Source organism: Podarcis bocagei (genome assembly GCF_964188305.1).
Source record: "Podarcis bocagei genome assembly, chromosome: 8".
NCBI lineage: Eukaryota > Metazoa > Chordata > Lepidosauria > Squamata > Lacertidae > Podarcis > Podarcis bocagei.
The window spans coordinates 46,822,907-46,848,576 of record NC_138133.1 but is presented as its reverse complement, the minus strand read 5'-3'; the positions used below and the strand labels follow the sequence as shown (position 1 = coordinate 46,848,576).

The window sequence follows — 25,670 nt, the reverse complement described above, 5'->3', positions numbered from 1 at the left end:
AAATGTTAAATACCTGTGAAGAAGTCAAAGTTACTCCATTAGCTGTATGAGCAGATGGCAAAGGAGAACTCAGTGACTCCTGGTATATCCCATTTCTTTGCACTTCTGCAACCTGCCCATCCCTCAGAGCATCCAAGACCACGGCTGAAGGAGGAGTTTCATATTGCGAGGGGAGGCATGAAGCACTTTAAAAGGGAAACAGAATCAGAACATATACATGTATACACAGAAAAGTGAGTACAAATAAATATGAAGCCTATACATTTCATTTTCAATTTGTTTGCTGCCATTTACATTACTATATTTACAACATACCCTGTAAGTGTCCCAGAAAAACCGGGACATCCCACTTTTCCACATGAGAGCATGGCGGCCTTTTGGGTGGCATGATTTCATGCAGAGATCTCACCCCCCAAAAACACTTGGGGGGGCACAATCTGACACAGTGCTCCAAAATACATGTTTTGGGGCGTCTGCTGTAGTGCAAGAGCACAGCCCAGAAGAAAGCATGTCTTTTGGGCTCCTTTATCTTGCGCAGGTCACATGATTCACGCATGAGCATGGCTGAGAAGATGCACATCCCAGTTTTAGGACTCAGCATGTTGGACGGTATGTTTACAACCCACAGAAATAACGAAATACACAAACAAAATGTACATTGTTGTGGTATAACAATTAAAAATACTGGTGTGTGACTGTTTTAAATGTCCTGAGCTGGAACATTTGTCAGAGTTTGCAAAGAAGCTAAAATAATTCAGACAAGCCAAATTTCTCAAGAGTGTGTGCACAGCTCTGGGCAAAGCCTTGCATATCTCTGCTAAGAAGAAAGCATAACTGAGATCAAATTATTCTTATTTCAGAATACATGGCAGCCTTGCTGTATGATGGGTACTGCAGTTATTCCTAGGTCAGAAAGAACCTTAAGCCTTCTCTTGATGGAAGCAAAAGCAGTTTACCTTGGATCAGCTGAATGGCCAGAAGTGGCAATGCAATATACTTTAGGTTCCAAGTACTCTATAGAAAAATCTTCCAGAGGAATAAGGCAAACTTTATGCTAGGAAACAAAGACGACAATGAAGGTTCTGTTATTTTCTTCTTCCAGCTAAGAGCAGCATGTGAATAAGGCAGCTACAATATGTGAAAACAGCACACCATTTGTGCTGTTAAAGAAAGGAAGGAAGCAATTCAGTTTAGCAAAGAGGCAGTGCAGTATGTGGAGACCTGTGAATGGAAGGCTTGTAAGCTACAGGATCCTGCCAAGGAAAGGGAGGACAGAGAGCTGAAAACCCCTTTCCATGACCACAGGGTCTTCCACAATCTCTTGCTTCATTAGAAGGATTTGTGAGAAGCCATGAGAGCAATGTGGTTGGCCAAGAGCTGCTACTCTACCATTATATGGGATTAGAAGTGTACGCTTTTGACAGTGAGTCACACAGCAGTGCCTTGAACTGCTCATTGGTCTTTACTAAGAATAGAAGCAAAAAATAAGCATTCAGCCTACTTTTACTGTTCAACCACAGTAAGATTATTCATTCCAACTTCATTTATTCAAAGCTGGTAGTATTCCTGTGCAACTACAAAATGTGGACTGTATCCCAGAATTTGGCACATTGAAAACCTCAACTTATTTTTGAAGAAGCACAGTTCTAATCCTGATGAATTCAGATAAATGTCTGAAAACACACAATGTGTACCTATTAGACGGCCATGTATCCTATCCATGTATCCTGCACAGGCTCTCATAAAGACAAGTTGAATAAATGCATGCAATGCAAGGACTGCAGCTGAAGGCTCAGAAACAAAAGCTGACCTCTTCTGATAGCTCCAGAATCCATCTTATGGTGAACTTAAATTAGCCTCCCTTGGGAATAGTAACAGCCCCAGTCCTGTGGAAGTGAGAGATCCTGTGGAACTTTGTTTGCCACTTTCCCAGAGGCAGGTAAAATATTTTCTTTTTAAGAAAGCCTTTGAGAATTCCTGAGAACAAACGGCTATTGTGTTTTGTACTGTCTGCTCATATTTCAGATATTGTGCTGCCATTTTACAGTATTCCGCAATTTTTCCCGTTCTGTTATTTAGTTGGATTTCATTAAGTGACTTTCTATACATTGCTTCTAACTGTGTAAAGCTGTGAGAGATATCATATGAAAGGGAAGTGCAGAAAGGTTTAAAAACAAACAAATAATAAATAAACCAAATGTCTAACAATGATTCAAGAAACATAACAGCAAAACAATCTCACTGACTAACCAGTGAGCCAAGAAATTAACTCCAGAGAAATTTTTAAAAAGGGGTGGGCGAATCCCCTGGCCAACAGGATCTGGGTACACTTCCTTTCCAATTCTGGGTAACTTCACCAACAGGAACATATGAATCTGTCAGGCCCTTGGTCCATCTAACTTAGTATTGTCAACTCTGATTGGCAGTGACTCTATAGGGTTACAGGCAGGAATATTTCCTAGCTCTGCCTGGAGATGCCAGGGACCTGGAACCTTTTGAATGCAAAGCATGGGCTCTGTTACTGAACTATGGCCCTTCCCCTATTCAGCCACTATTTATTTTTTAAAGGAGTATTCAGTATGAATGTCCACAGTACCTTGCAACAAGTAGAAGTTCAACTCCTTCTGAATGCAACCACCAAGTAGCCGCATTCTATTCTGGTTTTTATCCCAGCGTTCTCCATATGCATGCTAGCCAATGCATTGTTTTGGAAGCAGAAGGCGCAAGGGGATAAGTGAGGAAATATTTAAGTATCCAAAAGGTGGCAGCAAAGATCTTATAATGAAACTTTTAAACCAATTTACTCACAAACGTATCTTCATAGCCAGTCCCTTTGCTTTGCATTTGGGAAGGGTTGAAAAAGACACACACGCCCACATTTTTGTGGGGGATATTATGGAACCGCACAATCACTGTGATCCTTTGAAACCAAAATATGTGAAAGCCTGCATCACAGCGGCTGGCAGGACATTGATAATAATGGATTATTATTGTGGTTATTGTTATTTATTTATTTATACCCCACTTTTTTCCCTGGCAGGGACTCACAATGGATCCAGGTGGCAAGAGATCCCTTATTAGAGACCCCAGAGTAGCCCACCTGTCAGGAAAAATGTCACAGAACTGAAACTTACTAGGAGAAAATCTATTGCTGAAGCCCTGAGATGGAAGTTTGCGTCAGCCAGAAGGTCATAAACTGCAACTCGGTGCATTTCATCAAGCACGACACTGCGGCATAGAAAGCTAGAATAGATTTTAAAAGTAGTTAAAAAACCATACTGGAACTCTTCCACCCCAAAAACTCTTCTACCGTTTGCTTATTTCCTCCAAAGCCAAGAAACAGTGAGTTATTTATCAGGATTGTACCATTTATATCTGGCTATTTTAAATCATGTTGATTGGAAAATAGGGAATGATCTGGGATAATCAATACAATCCAAAACAGGGAATTATGTTTGGAATTAAAGAATGAAGTTCTCTCTATGGATTAATGCAATGAAAATTATTTTAAAATCTATTTAAATCAGTATTTCACTCCCTCAGATTATTCTGTTTTCTTTAGATGGAGACACACACAAGCCGCCCAATCCATACACTATCTGAGCCCGGCCTTGGCTGGGGAGGGCGGGGTATAAATAAAAATTATTATTATTATTATTATTATTATTATTATTATTATTATTATTATTATTATTATTATTATCAAACATAGAGCACAAGAACATAGAAATTTGCCTTCTAATGAGTCAGACCACAGTTCTATCCAGCTCAGTATTGTCAACACTGACTGGCAGCAGCCCTCTAGGGTTTTAGGCAAGAGTCTTTCCCAGTTCTGCCAGGAGACACCAGGAACCTGCAAAGCACATGCCCTATTGCCAAGCTGTGGCGCTTCCCCATCTCAATTCCCATTTATTTTAAAACAGTATTCAGAATGAGTACACGGTAGGCATATATAAGCAAGTTTAAAAAGAAAGACAAAACAGATATTCAACCCAAATGGATAATTAAGTTTCCACATTTCCCCACCTGTATTTGCAGCTATATATATTGATTTTTGCTTCCATCACATTCCCGGGGGTATCAATCTTCACATTGCCGACATATACTCGATCATGTTCATTAGCATACTCCAGGACTACGACGTAGCGGCCAACTTGGGGAACTGTCAGCCTTATCTGCAGATCCACCTAAGAAAATTTGAACCACACTTGACTACTACCAAAGTAAGGATTGCAGGGGATGCCATCCATTTCCCAGTAAACACTTTTCTCAAGCATGCAAGAGTTTCAAGAAAGCAAAAGGAGAGCTACATAATTCCTGAACGCCGAATCCCAAATCCACCAAAGCCTTTCCTACAGAAAAGGCCTTCCTTACCCTGCCCCCAAGAATGATTGCCCCATGGGTAAGTCACACAGTAATACTGCAGGGGATGCATGGAACTAAAGGTAAAGGTAAAGGACCCCTGACAGTTAAGTCCAGTCATGAACGACTCAAAGGTTGTGGCGCTCATCTAGCTTTACTGGCCGAGGGAGCCAACGTTTGTCTGCAGAGTTTTTCCAGGTCATGTGGCCAGCATGACTAAGCCGCTTCTGGCAAAACCAGAGAAGTGCACAGAAACACCGTTTACCTTCCCGCCAGAGTGGTACCTATTTATCTACTTGCACTTTGACGTGCTTTCGAACTGCTAGGTTGGCAGGAGCTGGGACTGAGAAACGGGAGCTCACCCCGTTGCAGGGATTTGAACCACCGACCTTCTGACTGGCAAGCCCAAGGCCTTTAGACCACAGCGCCACCCATGTGGAACTAGAATGTACGAAACTGACACATATGATGGCAGATTTACCCACAAACAGAGCCATCTTACCTCTTGACCAGTGATATGAGACATTACGGGATGTTTGGCTGTTGGCTGTTGGGAAGCTACGTTCCTGTACTCTCTTCTGTTCAAGGAAACTCTGACTTCCGAACCAAGCACACAGCAAAATCTATCCAGTGGCAGGTGCTCATACTGTAAACAACTTTTTAAAGAGGAGGAAGAGACACCATTAAAATCAAATAAAACAACCCAAGGCAATGGTCTCAATAATATAATAGGTGCACTAACTTATCTGTCACTGCCTGTCCTGAATATGTGCAAGCCTCTGTAACTGGTATCTGCAGGATGGGGGCTTCATAGTAGTCGCTAGGCAAGAGCACCAGGTAATCCTAACAGGACAAAACAATATTAACATAAGCATATTTATTAAGCACATAGAAAAGGATTATGTGAAAATTTCAGCATAAGTTACAAACAGAGTGGGTTCCTGTTTCCACAGAAGATAAACAATGCAAGCCCATGTATTCAGATATAAGCCCCCAGTTATTTTGACTTATTCCTATGCAAATGTGTATAGGATTGCTCCCCAAGGACACAGTCCTGTACTCAAGATCTTCTAGCTGAGGGATTTTAAGAAGTGGAGGAAGCCAGGAAACAATAGTGGATCTTGATCTATGGTGCCACATGTCCAATGGATTTGTATGATATTCTTCAATCTTCAGTCCTAGGTGCTGTTGGACTACAACTCCCATCATCTATAAATGTTGGCTGGTGATGGTGGGAGTTGTAGTCCAACAACATATGGGTGTTAGGATAGTTCCATTCCACCTTAAAAGGGAACAGGCTGTTGTGTGTCACATGCCTGTTTAGTTCCAGCTCTCGCTGGGAACTTCCGTTTTGTATATAGCTTTTGTTCCGGCTGTTTTCCTGGACACGGAGACAAGCAGTCATGTTTTTCCTTTGTTCTGAACTACGTTGAATAAAGCTGTAAAGATGCTCTCCTGTCTGCATCCTTTTGTTGTGGAGACTCTGCTGAAAGGGTGTGCATGGGTCTTGGAATGTCTCTGAGGCTCGTGTCGCTAATTGACTGATGATGTTCCACGGGAGACCGGTGATCGTCCAGAGACAACTGGGGGCCTGCCTGATGCCTCCGTCTCCTTGACAGTATCCCAACACTGGGAACCCGAGGTGAAAGACTAGTGGAACTCTTCCAGTGTGCTAGTGGCACCATCCCATCAGCAATTATATGCCAATGGGGGGGGGATGGGGACAGGGTAGAGTTGTATATGTGAGGGGTACACTTGTCCCAAATCCTATATTCACTCAGACCACAGTCATGCTGCTGACAGCATCATTTTACACTAACCCCAGAACTGGACAATAGAACTGAAAGCAGTCCCTCTGCCCACTCTGGCACAGAATATGGTGTGATTCAGCACCTAATCACAGCACACAAGCCTAGCACAGAGAGACCACCACTCCAATAACTAGGCACAGCTCATGAGGCTATATTTCTCTGTCCTCATGTTGTGCAAACTGAGAGATCAAAAGGGGGAATGATGGGGGGGGGGTCAGAGAAGAGAAAGGGCACTCTGCACAAAACAGCCCAACCTCACACAGCATAAATAAACTCTTAAGAGGAGCTCTGCCTCAGGACTCCAGGCACAACCAACTGGCAGTAACCTCCACTTCACCAACTGGGGTTTTCAGAACCAAGCATGTAAGGGGAAGGGGAACACAAGTTGCAAAACGTAATATCTGTCATAGCCTTCCACGCCCCTTTCCCCTTTTTTTGCTATATATTAAAACTCTGTTTTGACTGAACTATACTGCTCTAACATTATTTTCTCCTCGTAATTATAGCAAACATCTTACCAAAAGGACTCCCTCTGCCATGATTTTAAAAATCCAGGTTCCAGGAGTCAGTGAAAATGCATCTGCAAAGCTCTTCCCCGGGACAGTGACAAAAGCAGGTTCTTTACTGGGTGGGAAGACAACACCTTTGCTCTGAGGAGTCCCTGCCAGCAAACAAGAAAATAATAATAATTTTTAAAAAACACTCCCTGATGACTCAGAAACCAACATTTTTATTAATTAAAATGAGATAAGCAGCAAACTGAAAGAACAGGTGCATCCCCCTGCCTGCCCAACCATGTACAGTGGTACCTCGGGTTACATACGCTTCAGGTTACATATGCTTCAGGTTACAGACTCCTCTAACCCAGAAATAGTACCTCGGGTTAAGAACTTTGCTTCAGGATGAGAACAGAAATCGTGCTGCGGTGGCAGCAGGAGGCCCCATTAGCTAAAGTGGTGCTTCAGGTTAAGAACAGTTTCAGGTTAAGAACGGACCTCCGGAACGAATTAAGTACGTAACCAGAGGTACCACTGTACCTGCAACTCAAGACAACACTTCATGTGTCTGATAAAAGGGACTGTAGCTCACGAAGGCTTATGCCATAATAAATCCATTAAAGGTTACCACATGACATTTTTTAGATTTACACTTTGGGGGGGGGGGGACCTTGGGTGGCCAGCTAAAGATTATGTATGAAGAGGCTCAAAGTGTGTGACAGACATATTACTGCAATGCACTGCAATAGACTGTATGAGGTATGAGATTAAGATCCAGCCAAATCCCATGATATATGCGATCCACATTCTGTAACAGGCTGCCCTCCATGAAACCACCCTGGGAAATATCTGTCAGAAGAACTAAAAGTGGCAAGCAAGCTATTAATAAGCTAAATTTTTCAATGAATGTTGGCTTATATATTTTTTTAGGAACCTACATGTTTTTAAGTCTAGCATCAGAGGTCTTTCTCTAAATATCCCTGCCACTCTGTAGGCTTTCATAAAAATAATTACTGTTATTTACATGCCGCCACCTGATTGGTTTTTCCGGAGAGCCATGTTTTAGACTTTTTTTTTTTTAAAAAAAAGATTGCCCAGGATTTAAACTGATTTTCTATCTACCGCTTTTTGTATTTTTACTGTTGCTACAATAACTGTCTTTTTACTGTGTATCTGAAGAAGTGTGCATGCACACGAAAGCTCATACCAAGAACTAACTTAGTTGGTCTTTAAGGTGCTACTGGAAGGAATTTTTTTATTTTGACTATGGCAGACCAACACGGCTACCTATCTACTACTGTCTTTTTACTGTGGGTGGCGCTGTGGCCTAAACCTCCTCGTAAATAGACAATATGGCATTGAGAATTTATCCATGGAATGTGCATGGCATGAACATGCCACAAAAAGGGGGGGGGGGATCACATTTTGGAGAAACAAAATTTGGACATAACTTGTCTACAGGAAACCTACATTACAAGACTACATAGAAAAAATTTAATAAATAAAAGATTGGGCCAAGAATTCATTTCCTCTGACAAAGTTAAAAAAAGAGGAGTGGTTTTCTACATCAAAGATAAATGGAATCCAAAATTTGCTTTCAAAGATGAGGAAGGAAGATACATTGCAGTTGAAATTTCAGCACAAGGCGAGAAATATTTGTTATTAGAAGAAGAAGAAGAAGAAGAGTTTGGATAGGATATCCCGCCTTTCACTCCCTTTAAGGAGTCTCAAAGTGGCTAACATTCTCTTTTCCCTTCCTCCCCCACAACAAACACTCTGTGAGGTGAGTAGGGCTGAGAGACTTCAGAGAAGTGTGACTGGCCCAAGGTCACCCAGCAGCTGCAGGTGGAGGAGCGGAGACGCAAACCGGGTTCCCCAGATTAGGAGACTACCGCTCTTAACCACTACACCACACTATGCACCGAATGATGTCAAAGCGGAATTTTTTAAGAACCTAGAAGCAAGTCTGCTAGAATACATGGATTATAAAATTATTTTGATGGGGGACCTGAATGGAGTTGCATCTACTTTAATGGACAGAACTCAGAGATCAAAGGTTACGAACTCTGGCAGACTACCGAAGACTTTCTTTGACTTAAGCGGAAAATTTGATCTGTCAGATATATGGAGAATTAGAAATCCAATGGAAAGAGGCTTCACTTTTTTTTCAGATGCAAATCAAGTATTTTCGCGAATAGACTATCTATGGATATCCAGAGTCTTGGTTTCTAAAGTGATAAAAACAGAAATTTGCCCTAAAACTTGCTCGGACCACAGTGCAGTTTCTATGGACTTGAAAATGTTTGTTCAGGGTTCCTTCAGATGGCGAATGAATGATGATTTGTTGAGAAATTCATCAATTGTCACTAAGGCCCAAAAAACCCTAAAGGATTATTTTGAACTTAATATGAATCAAGGAACGGAAATAAGGGTGATTTGGGAGGCCAGCAACGCGGTAATGAGAGGGTTTCTGATACAACAAAATGCAATTAGGAGAAAGTCACAGAATGAGACAAAAGACAAAATTATGGAACAACTGAAAGATAAAGAGAAAAAGCTTAGAGGAAACCCAAAGTATTTGCAGATCCAAAAAGAAATTAAAGCCTTACATTTTCAATATTCCACAGTTAGTTAACCAAGAAATTGAATGGAAGATAAGAAGGATGAGACAAAGAAATTTTGAATCTGCAAATAAATGTGGGAAATTATTAGCCTGGCAATTAAAGAAGAGACAAAAACAAAGTACTATTACAAACATCGTTACAGAAGGAAAATCAGTAGAGAACCCTGTAGACATTAGAAAATGTTTTTATAAATATTATAAACAACTGTACAAAAAAGAAAAAGAAGATTTAGGGAAAACCGAGCAATTTATAAAGAACAATGGACTGCAACAGATTCCAAAGGATAAAAAGAATCTACTAAACAGCTTAATTACAAGTCAGGAAGTGGAATACACAATAAATTCAATGCAACTTGGCAAGACACCAGGACCTGATGGTCTATCAGCGAAATATTATAAGACATTGAAAGACTGGCTTATGCAACCTCTGGTAGAAATATCTAATTCAATTTTACGGGGGGGGGGGGCAAAGCACCTGAAACCTGGAAACAAGCTTACATTACTCTGGCTCCTAAACAGGGTCAGGATAGATCCAACGTTAAAAACTACAGACCAATCTCCCTACTTAATGTGGATTATAATTTTTTTGCAAATATATTGGCTAATAGGCTAAAGAAGGTTTTATCTGAGTATATTCATAAAGATCAGGCAGGACTTCTGCCTGGAAGACATATGAAAGACAATATTAGAAATGTTGTGGATATTTTGGAAAAGTTAGAAGCAACGAAGAGTTGTAAAGCAATGTTAATGTTTATCGATGCTGAAAAAGCCTTTGACAATGTTTCTTGGAGTTTTATGTTACATAACTTAGAGAGTATGGGGATGGGTCATGACTTTCTAAATGGTATTAAAGCGATCTATCAAGAACAAAAAGCTAAAATTATTGTAAATAATGTGGTTTCAGAGGAAATTAGAATTGAGAAGGGAACCAGGCAAGGGTGCCCACTGTCCCCTCTGCTGTTTATCTCGGTTCTGGAGGTCTTGCTAAGTATGATTAGAAAAGATGAACAAGTTAAAGGTGTTACAGTAGGTTTGAAACAATACAAATTAAAAGCCTTTGCTGATGATTTAGTTCTGACATTACAAGATCCAGATTCCAGTGCAGTTAAAGCACTGGAGCTGATACATGAGTTTGGTCAGGTAGCAGGATTTAAATTAAACAAGAGCAAGACCAAAGTAATAGAGAAAAATCTGGATAATGAAGAAAGGAAATTACTACAGGAAAAAACGGGCCTAGATTTTGTGGAAAAAGTTAAATATTTGGGGATGAACCTGTCTGGGAAAAATTTGAATCTATATAAGGATAACTACGAGAAAGTATGGAACGAAATTAAAAGAGATTTAGAGGTATGGTCTAACTTAAAATTGTCATTAATGGGCCGGATTTCCGTGATTAAGATGAATGTGCTGCCAAAGATGCTTTTTCTGTTTCAAGCCCTCCCAATTATAGATAATGTGAAATGTTTTAAAGAATGGCAAAAAGCTCTTTCTGGATTTATCTGGCAGGGGAGGAAACCCAGAATTAAATATAAATTACTAACGGATTCCAAGGAAAGAGGGGGATTCTCTCTGCCAGACTTAAAAATCTATTTTGAAGCTGCTGCACTTTATTGAATTAAAGACTGGATGAAATTAGAAGATACAGACTTATTAGATTTGGAGGGATTTGATAATGTGTTTGGTTGGCATGCATATTTGTGGTATGATAAGGTAAAAGCCCATAAAGCATTTAAAAATCATATAATTAGGAAATCGTTGTATAATGTTTGGATAAAATACAAAGACCTTTTAGAAAGAAAGACGCCCAGATGGCTTTCACCAATGGAAGCAAAGGCCCAGAAAAAATTAAATATGGATACCAAATAGTTGAGATATTATGATTTATTAATAGAGGAGGAGGAAGGTTATAAATTAAAATGATTTGAGCAAATTAAAGATAAGCTAAATTGGCTACATTACCACCAGATTAATGGATTGTATAAATCGGATAAGAGAAATGGTTTTGCCTTGGAAAAGTCTAAGTTGGAGACGGAGTTGTTGGATACTGAAGGTAAAAATTTATCTAAAATGTACAAGCTTTTGCTGGAGTGGCATACGAAAGACAAACAAGTTAAATCTGTGATGATAGATTGGGCAAGAGATTTAGGACATAATATGTTTGAAGACTGGGAAAGATTGTGGAAGAAAGGGGTCAAGTTCACTGCATGTACTTTGTTAAAGGAAAATATTATGAAGATGATGTATAGATGGTATTTGACTCCTGTAAAATTAGCAAAGATGTATCACAATTGTGATAATATATGTTGGAAATGTAAAGAAAAGGAAGGAACATTCTTTTATATGTGGTGGACATGTCCCAAGGTGAAAGACTTCCGGGAAAAGATTTATAATGAATTGAAAAAAATGTTGAAATATACATTTATAAAGAAACCAGAGGCCTTTCTTCTTGGAATAACAGGTTTGGAAATGCCCAAGAAAGATGTTAAACTATTTTTGTATGCCACAACTGCGGCTCGTATTTTGTTAGCTAAAAAGTGGAAAATTCAAGAACTACCAACAGGAGAAGAATGGCAGATGAAGATGATTGATTTTTTGGAGCTAGCCGACCTAACCGGAAGAGTCCGCGACCAGAAGGAGGAGGAACACTACGAAGAATGGAAGAAATTTAATGATTATTTAGCTAAATTTGTTAAGCTAAACTAACCGGAAATAGCTTCCAGATATTTAATGGGCTTAGGATTGTATTTATGTTAACTGATAAAATAATCTGAAGAAGTGTGCATGCACACGAAAGCTCATACCAAGAACTAACTTAGTTGGTCTTTAAGGTGCTACTGGAAGGAACTTTTTATTTTGATAAAATAATATGTTTAATACTATAAGAAGATTTAAAGATGTTAATGTTCAATTTAAAGTGTATAAAAATTGGGTTTTGGAAAACCATTATTAAGGATATGCAATGAAATTCAACTAAGGGGAAATGAGGAAGTCGCTTTACAAAGTAAATAACTGTTATTTTCAATAAGGTTATGATTTATGTTTGTTATGTTTGTTCGTTTTGTGTTTTTGTTTGTCGTTAACATTGTAAAAACCAATAAAATTTTTGAAAAAAATAAAAATAAACTACAGAACCTAGGGCTTGCTGATCAGAAGGTCGACGGTTCGAATCCCAGCAACGGGGTGAGCTCCCATTGCTTGGTCCCTGCTCCTGCCAACCTAGCAGTTTGAAAGCACATCAAAGTGCAAGTAGATAAATAGGTACCGCTCCGGCGGGAAGGTGAACGGCATTTCCGTGCTCTGCTCTGGTTCGCCAGAAGCGGCTTAGTCATGCTGGCCACATGACCCAGAAGCTGTACGCCGGCTCCCTCGGCCAATAAAGTGAGATGAGCACCGCAACCCCAGAGTCGTCTGCAACTGGACCTAATGGTGAGGGGTCCCTTTACCTTTACAATAACTGTCTTTGTACTGTTGCAAAAACATACATGACACCAGACAACATGTAGGGTGGACGGGTGGGCATGGCATAAAAGAAGCTTTTAGTTCAACTGAATTCAGTGCATGAAGACACATTGCAACTACCGGCTGAGTTCCGCTGCCATTTTGCTCTACCTACCTTTACGAAGCCGAGAATAAGCGATTATGTGGCCAGATACCGCAGTAGTTCCAGGATTAATATACCTCAAGATAACACGAAATAAACGGAGGTTTGATTTCTCCACGTACAGAGTTATCCTTACTTCATTCTGTAAAATGGGAGGTTAATAAACAAGGAGGAAAAAGCCATAAAGTACCAAAAGGATAAATCTTCAGAAGCTGTGCAAGCAAAATACACAATTCCTACAGGGGGAAAAATAAGAATAACAAGTACCACACATATAGACAGAGACATTTATGCGGAAGGAAAAGCATTTTCTGGCATAAGGAAGAGAAAGGCAGGCAAACCTAGCAAGAAACGTAATTCACTTACAAGTGTTATTAGGGCCAAAATGTTTCCCCTCAGCAATTGAGATCCTCCCTCTACAGCTTTTTGAAACCAAGGTGACATAGTGCAGTGCTAGGTGGAAGAGCTTAGGAGAAGCCACAGTGACAGGTACTACCACCTCTGGCTGGGGAAAAAAGAAGCAAAGAAGAGGACAGGAAAGCATATTATTTTAATACTACCACCCAAAAGGCAGAAAATGTCTAGAAACATTTAGCAAATGTAACACGACAATCAAAAAAGTTATGGTGGGTTTGGATGAAACACAGGTCTAAAGCACAGGTCTTCTTACTGATCCTCACTGTGAACGATGTCCTGATGAATCTGGAAGGATAACAGGTTTTGGCTGTACTATGGTCCGCATTTTTACGTCTGCACTCTTATACACACTTACCTGCATCGTCTGCTCCTGTGTTTCTGAGAAGACATGTATATCATTGCTCTGTTAAGCTGACATAGTACTGTGGTGTCCATGTGGCATGGCTTAAGGATAAGAACTGTGTTAAAAGATGTGTGCTAATGTTAAATCATGGAAGATGTACCTTGCACTTCTCCAATCTATTTTAACTTGGCATTTGAGATGAAGGTTTTCCATGTATTAACTTTAGGGTTGCCAAGTAACTACTACCTAGAGAATCCAACTGGATGTGAACGATGCAATGGGAAGGTTTGAAACCAGATGACTGGAGTTCATTTGGCATATGCCTAGAGTTCCATGCATTATTAAACTTATTTGGTTCAATTATGCTTCCTCACCCTTTTTCTATGCATCTCCCATTGCTTTTTCATTGGTGACCACCAACTACAGAATCACTGCAGCAAGAAGAAGGAGGGGAGAAGTTTGGAGTGGGGATGTCAGCATTGCTTCCCTTCCTCCTCTAACAAAAGCTTCAGAAATGAAGTTGACTTAATGGGAACAAAACAGGAAATGCTGAGCTGCTCTACTATCTAAAATTAGTATAAAAAAGCCAAAAATGTTCTTCTCTGGATCATCTTAACTAGGCATTTCTGGGGGCTGATCCAGGTTTCTTAAGAGCATGCTCTGTTTTTGAAGGCTAGGAAAAGCAGAGGGGGGAAATGGCAATGGAGAAGTTGTAGTTCATAAATTTATATTTTACCCTTGTAAAATTCTGACACGGTTAAAAGAATAACCCTAAGGGAAAACCCTAGATTAAGAGGAGTAAGGCATACAAATGAATGAAGATTAACCAGAAGGAATCCATTATATATCATGCTACTCCAACAATCTCTCTGAACACGTCCCCAAGGATGAACAAGCATCAGTTGATGAAATAAAACATATTCTCCAAAAAGATGCCAAGACAGCACTTACTGAATACATTTCTCCAATTTTTTCTGTAATGCTCACAAATTGAGAATCACAGAATCATAAAATTGTAGAGTTGGAAGGGACCTTGAGGGTCATCTACTCCAACCCCTGCAATGTAGGAATCTCAGCTAAAGCATCCATGACAGATGGCCATTCAACTTCTGCTTAAAAACCTCCAAGGAAGGAGAGTCCAACACCTTCCAAGCAAGTCTGGTTCACTGTTGAACAGCTTTTACTGCCAGAAAGTTATTCCTGATGTTTATTCAGAATCTTCTTTCTTGTAACTTAAAACTATTGATTCAGGTCCTACCTTCCAGAGCAGGAGAAAACAAGCTCGCTCCATCTTCCATGTCACAGCCCTTTAGATATTTGAAGATGGCTATCATATCTCCTCTTAGCCTCCTCTTCTCCAGGCTAAACATGCCCAGCTCCCTCAACTGTTCCTCATAAGGCTCGGTTTCTAGACCCTTAATCATCTTGGTTACTCTCCTCTACATGTTCTAGCTTGTCTATATCCTTAAATTGTGGTGCACAGAATTGGACACAGCACTCCTGGTATGGTTTGACCAAAGCAGGATAAGAGTGGTACTATGACTTCCCTTGATTGGAACACTATACTTCTGTTGATGCAGCCTGGAATAGAATTAGCTTTTTTCTGCTGCTGCTGCTGCTACATCACACTTTTGATTGATGTTAAGCTTGTGGTCCACTAAGACCCCTAGATCCTTTTCACATGTATCATCGGCAAGCCGGGTGTCCCCCATCTTATATTTGTGCAAGTGGTTCTTCCTGCTTAAGTATCGAATCTGACATTTGTCCATATTGAAATTCATTTTGTTAGTTTGGGCCCAGTTCTACAATCTGTTAATGTCACCTGGAATCTTGATTCTGTCTTCTGCAGCATTAGCTACCCCTCCCAGTTTGGTATCATCCCCTGAATTCCTTCATCTAAGTCATGTATAATTGAACAACAATGGGTCCAGGAGAGAACCCTGTGGCACCCAACTTGTTACTTTTTCCCCATGATAATATTCACTTCTGCCTCACAACTCCAGCTATTACACCTAGGAAAACTTGCTATATGGGTCATCTCAATCACATGGGGAGTTTCTACAACTACAGTGGATTTCCTGGAAGCATCTGTCCCTGGTGTGGATATATCTCCAAGTGACTGGAAGGAATCACATGGCAGACTGGAGCCAGTGGTGGTGTAGTGGCTAGAGTGTTGGACCAGTACCTGGGAGACCAGGGTTCGATTCTCCACTTGGCCATGAAGCTCACTGGGTGACCTTGGTGGCCAGTCACAACCCCTCAGCCTAACCTACTTTACTGGGTTGTTGTGAGGATTAAATGAACTATGTAAGCCACCTGGAGCCCCATGGAGACAAAGCTGAGCTATAAATTCAACAAATAAATAAAAATAATAAACTGCTGCAGAAAATGCAAGAGGGCATGTGGAGTCACCACTTAGAAGATCTCCCCACAGAGAAAGGGTAAATGCATACAGCAGGCTTTGCTGAAGAATGTTTCCTTCACACCCATTATAAACTTTTAAGAAAGAAAAGAAGTTTAAGTATATGTGGGATCAACTTCTTCTGGCCTCTTCTATAATCCAGCAGGACCAAGGAAATGAACTCACATCTTCTTCCCAAGGTTATTTCACAAAGTAACATCTGGTCAGTTAAATACATACTTGTACTGAGGACATCTGTGCATAACCTCGCCAGCTAAAGCCAGGAAATTCTTGAAGATCATAACCAAACCGGATTCCTCTTCCGTTAGGAGATGTACCATCTTCAACTTCAAACTTCATGTGATGTAAATCAGGTAAGTAGTAGTCCTTTTCAGGCCTTTCATAAATACAAAAATGAAATGGCAGGCAATGCTTTTATTTTCTAAAAATGTTTCATTTGCTGCATATGAAAAATAGACATAACACTTAAGACCTGGCCTGTTGGATTAGACCATATGGCATAAGTTAAGGAGGGAGAAGGCTAAACGAATCCTCTCCATACAGTGGTGCCTCGCAAGACAAAAAGAATTCGTTCCGCGAGTCTTTCCGTCTTGCGATGTTTTTCGTCTTGCGAAGCACGGTCCGTCGCAACTGCGCCTCTTCAAGCGGCTTTAAAAAAAAGCGCAAGACGTTTTCGTCTTGCGAAGCAAGCCCATAGGGAAATTCGTCTAGAGAAGCAACGCAAAAACGGAAAACCCTTTCGTCTAGCAATTTTTTCTTCTTGCGAGGCATTCGTCTTGCGGGGCACCACTGTACTACTACCAAGGTGAAGTCACAAAGAGCGCCCTCGCAGAACTTGGCACCCACTGTTGAAAGTAGCTGGTTAATACTAGATTACCAATCAAGTGTTGATGAATCAGCACAAAATCTTAAGGAAGTTTTGATGCTGTATTGTGTTTTTAATATTTGATTGGAAGCCAACCAGAGTGACTGGGGAAACCCAGCCAGATGGGTGGTGTATAAATAATAAATTATTATTATTATTATTGGATTTACTGGTGCCTAAGCTTCACTTTTCCATCTTACTTACTCATTGCAGGATTTTCCAACCATGTGCCTTCTGCACTGGCAATCACCCGACAGATCATCGCACACACGGCTTACGGCCCCTCCCACGTCACATTTGCACCCTGTGAGTAAAGGAAAGAACCAAACTTTTTAAGCAAAAATATATGATGCCAGAAGATAGATTTGTAGGTTTTCTGGGATAAAGAGATGGGAAGAACACTCTCTGCCTTTCCATAAATGACTTTAGTGCCGCATTGTTTATGCTCGAGATCAATTCTCAAAAATGTATATGTATGGCTTTCTGCAGTGGGCTGGCACAGCCCCAGAGTCATCACAGCAGATGCTCAACAAAGTACCTGTATAGATACAAAGTCACCTCTCCATCTCTCACACACAATCAAGAGCAAGGAAAGAGCAGAGGAGGAAGAACTGACATTGCCCCAATTGCTATGGCTGTTTTACCGCAGGTCACTGTTGGAATGAGTCCCTGTTTCTGAAGGGAAAGAGTAGCATAAACAGAATGAGATAAGCAGGGACTCATTAAAACAGTAGTCTGTTTTCTATTTATATCTCACCTTTCCTCCAAGGTAGCTGACATAGTTCTCCGTCCTGCATTTTATCCTCACAACAACCCTGTGAAGCAGGTTAGACTGAGAGACTATGACTGGCTTGAGGTCATGAGGTGAGCTTCAAGATTGAGGGGGGACTAGAACCTTGGTCTCCCAAGTCTGGGTCGCTAACCACTACACCACACTGACTCTCAAAAACTCCGCACTGGCAACACAGTAAGTGCGCAGTAATCAGGAGTGTGAACACAGCTTAAGGCCATCAGTTGAAAGAGTGATCTGTGTTGAAGGAAGCAGATATTTAATACTGAAAACTTGCCCCCTGTCACTTACCAAAATTTAAACAGAAGACTCACATTGGTAAGAAGCAATAATAAAAGTTCATATGCAAATATGTTATATAGGAGTGATTTGAAGACTGTTTTTTAGAAACATGTCCTGTAGTAACTAAACCACATTTTACCTTGACATCCAAAATAATTATTGTCTTCTAGGCCATAATAACCATCTTCACAAGTATCACACGAATCTCCACAAACGTTAGGCTTGCAGTAACATTCACCATCCACCTATAAGGGGAAGGGAGTGGAGAAGCTTTCAAGTTTTCCTTTGATTCATTTCTTATTTCAAAAGAGTCTTTAGTAATGACCTAAAATATGCTTAAATAGGCATGAATGGATGGTTGTGGCATTAGGTGGGAGCTGGTTTGCAAACAAAGAGATCACGATATAGGAAAGGAAAGAAGCCAAATGTCCCACTTCTGCAGGATAGCCTTATGGGGAATTATCTCCCAGGTTCTAGTCTAGTGATGGGGTCTTTGAGCCACTGTTGGACTCCAAATCCCAGCATTCCCAGCCAGCACTGTCATGGATAGGGATGGAGCCCAATAAAATCTGTGGGGCCCTGTTCTAATAGAAGCCTAGAGTGGGAAGTTCCTCCTGTGATTTGCCAGATTTGAAGTCAGCCAGTCATGGGTAACTTTGGCAGGGTGAGGGAGCTCATTTATAAAAATTAGCTGAACCTGACACCAACTTGCTAAGCAAGCTACTTGGGATACAGATATGAACATTTACATGGGAGAAGTTCCTATTTAATTTAGTATTGTATTTATTTATTTATTTAGGTAGGCTATTTTTCGATTGCCTAATAAAAAAGCTTCTCTAGGAGGCTTACAATGTAGACCAAAAATTCAAAAATAAAAAGATTACAATATAAGCCAACAAATAAAACACAGCAGATCAAAATGTAGAGAAAGGGATAAACAGAGAGAGGGATAAAAATGCACAGAATTAAACCAGTTTTAAAAGAGGGAGCGGAGAAATAAAATTCACTGAGGTAAAACTAGGTTGTCATCCTGTTTGCCTGGCAATGAAAAGACATTAGGGTAGGTGCTAGGTGGGTCTCTCTGGGGAAGGCATTCTACAAACTAGGGAGTCACTACTGAGAAGGCTTTTTCACTCATTGTCATTTGTAGTACCTCACCTGGAGGGGACATTCATGCATGTCACCAAGGACTCAGAAAGATGAAAAGCAAAGTTTTAAATTGGGCCTAAAAAGCAAGACTTGCACCCAAGCAACAAAGAATATTGGGATGCCAAGGGCCCTTCCCACCCACACATTTGGGGCTGTAGACCAGTGTGAGAGCTGGTGCTTGATATGGATTTGTCCAGCCAAAAAAGTTGAATAACGCATAAGTGAAAACTGAATATTTTTACCTGCCGACACTCTCTGACTCCACTCAGTGTTCCAGATGCCTCACACTGGCACTCTGTAAAGGCAAACGTATCCACCTGAAACCATTTTCTTAGAAACCTTTATATGATTGACATCTGCTGGATGAGGGCTAGACAACAGGCATGCCTAAAGGAACTCTCTGCCTTTTTAAATTATAAGACCAAAATCCAGAAAGACTTAGGGTTCATATAATACTCTAACTTGGAATGTCTACCTGTGGTGAGATGAGCCTGTCTGCCCCCTCCATCCCTTCTCCATCCCCATCTGCAGAGCAAAACTCCAGAACTAGGAGATAGCATCTGTTTGAGTGGAAGCTCCCTCTGATTTCACAATCCAGACCCTTAATGAAAACAAGGCCAGGATTACACAGACAGGGAGATTCCACTTTAAAATAAATATGGGCTGTTCCATTTCAGGTATTAAGTTTATGATGGAGGAGGTACACATGAGACAGAGATATGCTCCTGATTTTCCCCAAACATAGAAATTATGGGGGGTAAGTATCTTGCATGTGTTCCTGCTAGGTTGACTATCTGTTATCTTCCTCAGTAATTCTCCTGGGGCTATGAAAATCTTACCATCACAACCACTTTCCAGGGAATCTTTGCTGACCTTGCCACATTCTGTTACCATGTAAGTGGAATTCAGTACTAATAATTCCTGTATCTTTTGCTAGATTGGTGGAGGCACGTTACCATAAAAGTGACACAAATTTTCTTTGGAGGGAAAGCTATTTTAAGACTCCTTTCCACACAGCAAGCTGTCTAGACCTATCAGATAAACTTTGGGCGTTGCTGAACATTTTGAAAATGCTTCCAGTTATTGTTGTACTTATTTTCCATGTTCTGCATCTCAACATAACTCTAGGCAGTCCATGAAAAAGGCAGGTGTTTTCCAGAAAACTACCAACAGGAGGCTTCTTGGGCAAGTAAATAAACAATTTTCTCCAGGCAAAATGGCCTCACTCTGTGCCAAATCAAACACTAGATTGAGGGTGCAATTCTATAGCCCTTGAACCTGGGAGTTAAGTTTCATCGAACTTAAGAGAACTTACTTCTGAGTAAATATTTACAGGAATGTGCTGCAAAAGCATGCTTGCATTTGTGTACTTCTAATTTTATTTTTAAATAGCAGATGTAGATGACCCTGATCCAGATCAAGACTGTGGTGTATAGGAACAGAGGCTTAAGTCCTTTATTCTGTGTCATTTTCATTATAATCCTGGGCCCCAAAAGGCTGCTATATGAGTTTTGCAAGTGTATGTTGCCTAACTCTGCTAAATTTACATCAAGTGATTCTGCAGAACAGAATTTGGCTATGCATCATTAGGCATCTGTGTTACTAATGGGAAACAGAGTGGTGTTTTTTTTTTGTTTTTTTAAGCAACTGCAAGAATACTGGTTTGTTTGATACTCTCAGCCTGTGAGAATTGTGCTTTCACTAAAAGAGGAGGACAAAACCTTCTGCGATATACAAGGTAGCTGAATCCAAAGCCAGTGGTTTAAGACTGCACAATGAAGGCCTTTGCAACCATGTCCACATCCGTGTCAGTCAGTGAAGCCCCTTTGGAATCTCAAATGTGTACAGGTACTATCATTTTCTTAGGGTTGCTGTATAAAAGATAATAGTGGCAGGTTTGGAGGACCTGGACTGGGCTGAGAACAGGAAAAAGCACAGGCTTTATTTTTATAATATAACATGAGGTGTGTACAGTGCTTGTTTCTTTAAAAAAATGTTTAGAGGTACTCTCATTTTCCTACTCATATTGAAAAAGTGCCCCTCAATGAGGCCAAACTTAGATTCACAAAATGTTTAGGGGTATGCGTACTCCTGCGTACCCCCAGAAAAAAAGCACTGGTTGAGTATCAACACAGCCTTACCTATGCATCCATACGGGTTTTCTCTGGCCAGATGCCAGTAAAGTGGTTTGCAGATGCTACAGGTTGGACCTTCTACATTTTGCAGACACCGGCAATCGTCCTAATGGACAAAGGGAATAATGCATATGTCATGACAGGGAGCTAAGGGTCTTGACAAACTAGTATACAGCTTTGAAATACACATAGGAAATGGGAGATGGAGAACAGTTTTACAGGTGGAGAATCCAGACTTAGAATTAGTAAGTTGTCTGAAGATACACAATGAGCAGAATACACCTAAGGAGTTCCATCAGCAGAAGTCCTGCACAAGGGCTTCTGCTCATACAACAGGACTTTCCCCCTCTCCTTCCCCTGCAGCCCCTGAAATTGCCTTGGAGAAGCCCCACAGACAGCCTACAGGGAGAGGAGAGGGGAGATTGTTTCATCTGGCAAGCTGCAACGCTTGCACTGATGGGACGTTCCACCCAATACAACCCCAATACAATGGTCTGTAGCTGCTAGACTATACTAGTTTGGATCCTTGCATGGCTCAACATGTGACTGGAGGAGCTGAAGGAACCTATCCAAACTCTGAGAAAGCCCCCCCCCCCAGGCCAACTTACAGTTGCATCCTTCCAACTTGCAGGTGTACCCTTAGAAAATGTGTTGATTTCTTCATGCTTTTTAAATTAATATTTTTATACTGCCCATCAATAAAGTCCACTGGAAAATTTACATTAAGTTATGGATCAATAAACACACACACACACACACACACACAAATAAAAGATTATCAAAAACCTGTTTGAGTGGGGAACAGTCTTACACCTCTTTGCTCAATGGAACTAATGAGACTTGAGCAGAACAGAGGCAAATTCACTACAGAACATTTCCCTATTATGTACGTATATTATCATCAAATCTCACAAGTAATAATATTCACACATTTGATATTAGGAGATATGACAAACATTCCATTTCTCCTACACTTATGAACTAAAGAGGGCTTACCATCCCACTCCACACAGTTCCTTATCTAAAAGTCACTTACTGGAGGAGTCTCCTCCCTGGGGCTACGGTGCCTGTGAGGACAACTTGCCCCGTGCCCATTAACTAGCAACGGAAAAGGGTGGAGAACCAGTCATTCAAGCCCTAGCAATGTGGCCTTGTGTTATAATTGTAGATGCCACAGTCAGGTTATTTAGCAGGATAGGTGCTAATGTGTTGCCAGTTATTTGTTTCTTTCTCCATATAAATCCACTGTTATGAAAATGAAAGTTCAATGAACTATGGCCTTTGCATGACAATTCTATTATGCAATACAATTCTATTATGTAATACTTACAGAATAAGAATCCATGGTTCCTGCTGGGTCACATTCGTTGCTGTTTCCTGTTTACATTTTTTAAAATGAAAAAACCCATTATTTTAAAGCTATTTATTTTCAACAATCCATATAGCACTTTTTAAGTGAAGAAAGTATTCCCTGGTTATTTCACTATACACTGAGCCTCACAACAAACACTGACAGTTTCTCTCAGATATATTTTTAATATATTAATTTAATATTGAAATACTTCCTTTTATGTACATACTGAATAGTGTTTTATCCTCACACTGGCCCTGTAGTCAATGTTCCTCCCATTTTACAGGTAGGAAACAGAGATGGAAAACATTAACTGAGGCCAATAACATGAGTGAGATTTCCCATTAATTTTATACATAACACTGCCCAGTCATTGGTTTTGACTGACTTGGCCACGGCCACTGAGGGAACCTCATGGCCACAGGAAAGCAGAAAGAGATTTATGTGCTTGTATCTCTCAAACTTAAATCCAGACACATTCCATTCATGGAGGATTGAGCTATAAACAACCATTAACTCCTTTCTTCTGGCATCAGTACAACATAATTTCTCCGATGAAGCAAGATTATAGCATTTGAAACTTCTTAATTTTAAAAGGCAAGTAAAAGGGGATGTAAAGGAAGTGTATAAAAGTATGCATGGCATAGAGAAAGTGACAAAGAATAGTTTTTCTCCCTCTCTCTTAACACTAGAATGCGTGGGCAAACAATGAAGCAGGAATAATGTTGATTCAGAACAGATAAAGTACATCTTCACACAGCACATAGTGAAACGATGGAATTTGCTCCTATCAGAGGCAGCAACTTGGATGGCTTTAAAAAGGGATTTTCAAATAAATTTTATTTACTTCTTTATTTAAAACATTTTTATCCCACTCTTCAGCCGAAAATGGTTTGCAAATGTCTGAGATAAGGTAGTATGGCTTCCTTGCCTCAATAAACTGTCCCTCTAAAACACCAAATGACATCCTTCAGGACACTTGCCACCACCTGAGCATAGCTGTCAACTTTTCCCTTTTCTTGCGAGGAATCCTATTCGGAATAAGGGAATTTCCCTTTAAAAAGGGGGAAAGTTGACAGCTATGCACCTGAGCTCTAAGATCTAAGCATCTTACACTTAGCAATGGCAGCCTAAACAAGTAATTAGCCGCACAATGAGGGCAAAACTTGTCCAACTCCCCTGATCGCATACAATTTTCTGCTTCTAAAAAATCGCCATAAATAGATGTGTCTTGGTAATTATTACCTTGGCAATGAGGAAAACTGTTGGCTGCTGAGAGACATCTGTGACACTGTTGTCCTGTAAAGCCTGGTTGACACTCACACTGGCCTGTGACTGCATCACATGCGTCCTGGTAGGAGCCATGGGTCGAGCACTGACAAGCTGAACAAAGGTGTTAATTTTATAAGGACACCAGGTTTCATATTACTACGCACACACATATACACATATGGATAAAAGTTTGGAGACATGCTCCAGCAAGCAGCTGCTGCTTTGTGGATTGATACATTCCATGCTTCTCCTTTTAGAGAGAGATATGTAACTTGGGGTCAGAGGTCTTATTCATCCTCCTTCACCTCATGTAGCCCCTAGCTATGTTGGCAATCTCTCTGAGGACACCAAACCAGAGAGCAGAGGCTCCCTCAACTGAACGAGAAGAGCCATATTTTCCTCTAGTCTTCATGCCTCCATTCAAGCACTTTGGGCATTGAGCAAAAAACAAAAGGCCTCACAAGTTGGTGGAATTCTGCAAATATAACACACTGAAATCATCAGCTTCTGAAGTCCACCTACTCAAACGCTTTCAAATCTTGCAAAAATTTTGTTGCAAAAAGTTAATTTTCACAAAAAGTATCAAGATGCAGCTAGTTCTATATTGAACAATACAGTGCTGAAACCTGCAATTTTGAATACAGGCCTCTCTCCCCCCCCCCCTCTCTCCCAGTTAATCTGAGGACAGGAGTTGTTTGAAGCAAAGAGCATGGAAAACATGTTCTCTGCTTACTGTGTAGGTTGTCAGGAATTCTGTCAGCTGCACAGCTAACTATACTGTTCTTAGTTATGCAGATTTTGCCAAGTTGGTGCCCTCTGGATGTTTATTATATTATTATCTACATTTCTATCCTTCCCTTCCTCCCAAAACAGCACAGCCAGCCAGCAACAAATCAGCAGAATGGTGCAATAAAAATCAATAAATTAAAACATCAAGGACATCTAAAAACATTTTAAAACAGTCACATATCCTCATCATTTCAAGGTTGCCAGGAAGAGTCTCTTTCAGTCATCAAATGCCTGGGTGGACAGAAATGTTTTTAAATTCCTCCTAAACGCTGATATTGAGGTAGGAAGATACACCTCATCAGAGAGGGCATTCTACAACCAGGGAACTGCCAATGAGAAGGCCCAAGCAGGGGTCAGGGCCAACCAAGAATACTGGCTGGGACTAATGGCAATAGTAGTTCAAGACATATTTGAGGCCACCAGATTGGGGAAGGGTAAGTGAGCATCACCATCAGAGAGTGTATTCTACCCAAGCTAGAGTTGCTGGGCACACAAACAAAACATTTGCAATATATTGAGCCAGTCTGCTGCTCCTTATGCAATCGAGGGTCAATTTACACTTGAAATTTGTCATGTACCTTCCCCTTGTGCAGCTGGTCTTTTAACAAATAAAAAGCTGGTGCAAGAGTGGGGGGGGGGGTTTGACCAAGATCAGCATCATGGCACAAGGGCATTAATCCTTTGCCTCCAGTCAAAATGCTCCTCCCACCCACATCATAGCTGTCAACCTTCCCTTTTTTGTGGGAAATTTCCTTATTCCAGTGCCCTTTCCCGCTGCTTCCTGCTGCTATCCCGGATTGTTAGATATCCCGTAGACTTTCCCCGGGACAGGTGAGGCTGCTGGTCCCTTATTTTCGAGGCTGCTGATCCCTTATTTTCAAATCTGAAAATTGACAGCCATGACCCACATGCCTGTTAGAAACAGTTTAGTCCTAAGTGGCAGCTCCTCTCTAGAGCAGGG

General features: G+C 40.7%; 1 protein-coding gene across 2 annotated transcripts in view; it reads right to left on the bottom strand.

The window, feature by feature from the left end:
- Positions 1-25,670, bottom strand: part of LAMA3 (laminin subunit alpha 3) — a 137,542-nt gene that overhangs the window by 72,258 nt on the left and 39,614 nt on the right. For both annotated transcript variants that reach the window (XM_081205493.1, XM_081205494.1), the window contains 15 exons: positions 23,894-24,031; positions 22,628-22,674; positions 21,304-21,403; positions 19,405-19,457; positions 18,153-18,258; positions 17,146-17,245; positions 16,296-16,452; positions 12,907-13,036; positions 6,692-6,834; positions 5,105-5,205; positions 4,865-5,018; positions 4,027-4,187; positions 3,135-3,243; positions 957-1,054; positions 14-185 (listed from right to left, as the gene is read on the bottom strand). In XM_081205493.1, the coding sequence (XP_081061619.1) occupies positions 14-185; positions 957-1,054; positions 3,135-3,243; positions 4,027-4,187; positions 4,865-5,018; positions 5,105-5,205; positions 6,692-6,834; positions 12,907-13,036; positions 16,296-16,452; positions 17,146-17,245; positions 18,153-18,258; positions 19,405-19,457; positions 21,304-21,403; positions 22,628-22,674; positions 23,894-24,031 (1,769 nt within the window). The remainder of the gene's footprint in view (positions 1-13; positions 186-956; positions 1,055-3,134; positions 3,244-4,026; positions 4,188-4,864; positions 5,019-5,104; positions 5,206-6,691; positions 6,835-12,906; positions 13,037-16,295; positions 16,453-17,145; positions 17,246-18,152; positions 18,259-19,404; positions 19,458-21,303; positions 21,404-22,627; positions 22,675-23,893; positions 24,032-25,670) is intronic.